This window comes from Canis aureus, chromosome 21, assembly GCF_053574225.1.
Source record: "Canis aureus isolate CA01 chromosome 21, VMU_Caureus_v.1.0, whole genome shotgun sequence".
NCBI lineage: Eukaryota > Metazoa > Chordata > Mammalia > Carnivora > Canidae > Canis > Canis aureus.
The window spans coordinates 18,017,960-18,020,635 of record NC_135631.1 but is presented as its reverse complement, the minus strand read 5'-3'; the positions used below and the strand labels follow the sequence as shown (position 1 = coordinate 18,020,635).

Below are 2,676 nucleotides of genomic sequence, written 5' to 3'. Positions count from 1 at the left end.
CAACACAAGCTAATTTCTTCAGAAAAAAATTAAACAAAAACAGTGACTCACATGCAGGTGCTGGAACAGCCACTCAGGCAGGCAGAGGACAGACAGATTGAGCAACACTGAGGACACAGAAGATCCCAGGGGACCAAGTGTGTGCTATAAGCCATACTGAAGATGGAGGCTAGCCAAGCCTTGTACATCACCCCTGACATTTCTGAAAACACCAAAAAGGCCACCTTTCCATCCTAATACTGACATTATACCTTACACTGATCAGGCTGTGTTAAATACTTGGCATTTTGGTTACTGGCTTTTATGTATCATTTACTTCTTCTAATAATACCTTGAGTGAGGTCTCATTACTATTTCCATGTTGTAGATGAAGAAAAACAGGTTCTGGGAGTTAAGGTAGTACCAATGACTCTTCAGGAGAGAATGGTAGGGCTGACATGTCCCTGGTCCCAGAGTCCAAGCTTTACTCTAGATGATGCCCACCCCTCAGACTGCCTCTGCTGGTTGTCTGAGACCCTGCTGCTGCCATATCCCAGCACATGGTCTATGCACATTTCTCTCTGTTACTTCACTGTGAAACCCCAAACTCTGAGTTCAGGACATGGGAGACATAGAGTGATTGTTAACTGAGTTAAATTCAATTTGATTTATATTCAGTTGAGATCAATGGGCTTGGGAATCACTCTGCCTGGGCAAAAGTTTCAGCTTGCCAGTAATAATTTTGTAAACTCCAGACGCCTGGTGGCTTAATAGTTGAGCATCTGCTTTTGGCTCAGGTCATGAATCTGGAGTCCTGGAATCAAGTCCCACATCAGGCTCCCTACAGATAGCCCACTTCTCGCTCTGCCTGTGTCTCTGCCTTTCTCGGTGTTTCTCTTATGAACAAATAAATAAAATCTTTTAAAAAATAATTTTGTAAACTCAAGCTCTGTGCCTCATAAGTTAAATGGGGATAACAAGTAATGAATCTCATGGATTTGTTGAAAGTAATAAATGACTATTCAGATAAAGTATCTAGAGCAGTTCCTGGCCCATAAGAAGTGTAGATATAAGCATTTTCTTGATTCAGAGAACTGAACTGACAGATTCATTCAAGACCTTTCATAATCAAGATGTTATATTTTCTACATCTCAGCTTATGAATTTACAAAATTGAAAACTTGGAAAATAATCTGTGAAGATCTTTGACTTCAAAGCATGAAACTCAACTGATAATTTGTGCCTTAAATTATTTTATCTAATCCATATTTTGGATCTGGAGAATCTTGAAGTACAGATTATTACTATAATGAAATACTGTGTATTTAAGGATTGTGTAAATGTATATGTATGAATTTCACTTCAGTCCCCAATTTATTTATGATTCTGTCCTTTTATTTCTCATCTCTATAAGGCACCTTGTGATTCCCAAACAACGTCCATGGAGAACAACACAAAAGTGACTGAGTTCATCCTAGTGGGACTAACCAATACCCCAGAGCTGCAGATCCCCCTCTTTATCATGTTCACCCTCATTTACCTCTTCACTCTGGCTGGGAACCTGGGCATGGTGGTGCTGATTCTCTTGGACTCCTGTCTCCACACTCCCATGTCCTTTTTTCTCAGCAACCTGTCTCTGGTGGACTTTGGTTACTCTACAGCTGTCACTCCCAAGGTCATGGCTGGGTTACTTAGAGGAGACCAGGTCATCTCCTACAATGCATGTGCTGCTCAGATGTTCTTTTTTGCAGCCTTTGCAACAGTGGAAAGTTACCTCTTAGCTTCAATGGCCTATGACCGGTATGTGGCCGTGTGCAAACCCCTCCATTACACCACCACCATGACGACAGGTGTGTGTGCTCGTCTGGCCATAGGCTCCTATATGTCTGGTTTTCTGAATGCTTCTGTAGATGTTGGAGATACATTCCATCTCTCCTTCTGTAATTCCAATGTGATCCATCACTTTTTCTGTGATATTCCTGCAGTCATGGCTCTCTCTTGCTCTAATAGACATGTCAGTGAGCTGGTTCTTGTCTTTGTAGCAAGCTTCCACATCTTTCTTGCTCTCCTCATTATCTTGATTTCCTACTTGTTCATTTTTATCACCATCCTGAAAATACCCTCAGTGGAGGGATACCTGAAGGCCGTATCCACCTGCGCCTCCGACCTCACTGCAGTATCCATCTTCTATGGGACAGTCATCTTCATGTACTCCCAGCCCACCTCCAACCACTCTATGGACACAGACAAAATCATATCTGTGTTCTATACTGTAATCATCCCCATGCTAAATCCCATGGTGTATAGCCTGAGGAACAAAGAGGTAAAGAATGCTTTCAAGAAGGTTGTTGAGAAGGTAAAACTGTCTCTAAGCTTCACCTCTTAGGGCTGTAGAATCCACAGTGACCCGGTTTCATCTTTGTCAGATCTTCATCATGCACAAACTCACAGTTTACAGCCCAGCATTTAAATTACTGACATGGTATTTCCCTCTCTGAAGTTTGTCACTAAAAAAAAAAGCTAGCATGTCCAGTTGTGTAACATCTGGATGAGAATACTCATGAATACCTTAAAATTTTAATGTTCATGCTTATCATGCATTTTATGAATTATATTTAATTTATTCATATGTTCACTTTTTCTCCACCATATGCTAATGCAAGTATATTTGTAAAATAGGGCTCAAACCCATGAAGA

The 2,676-nt window shown here is 41.0% G+C and overlaps 1 protein-coding gene across 1 annotated transcript; it reads left to right on the top strand.

Moving 5' to 3' along the window:
* The first annotated feature begins 1,420 nt into the window (after positions 1-1,420).
* On the top strand, positions 1,421-2,365 carry LOC144293395 (olfactory receptor 5B2-like). Its single transcript, XM_077864483.1, has one exon. It carries the CDS (start codon positions 1,421-1,423, stop codon positions 2,363-2,365), a length of 945 nt encoding a protein of 314 aa, XP_077720609.1.
* Positions 2,366-2,676: the final 311 nt, after the last annotated feature.

Excerpts from the sequence above, each read along its gene's own strand:
- LOC144293395 (XM_077864483.1), top strand. The coding sequence starts at position 1,421 with ATGGAGAACAACACAAAAGTGACTGAGTTCATCCTAGTGGGACTAACC.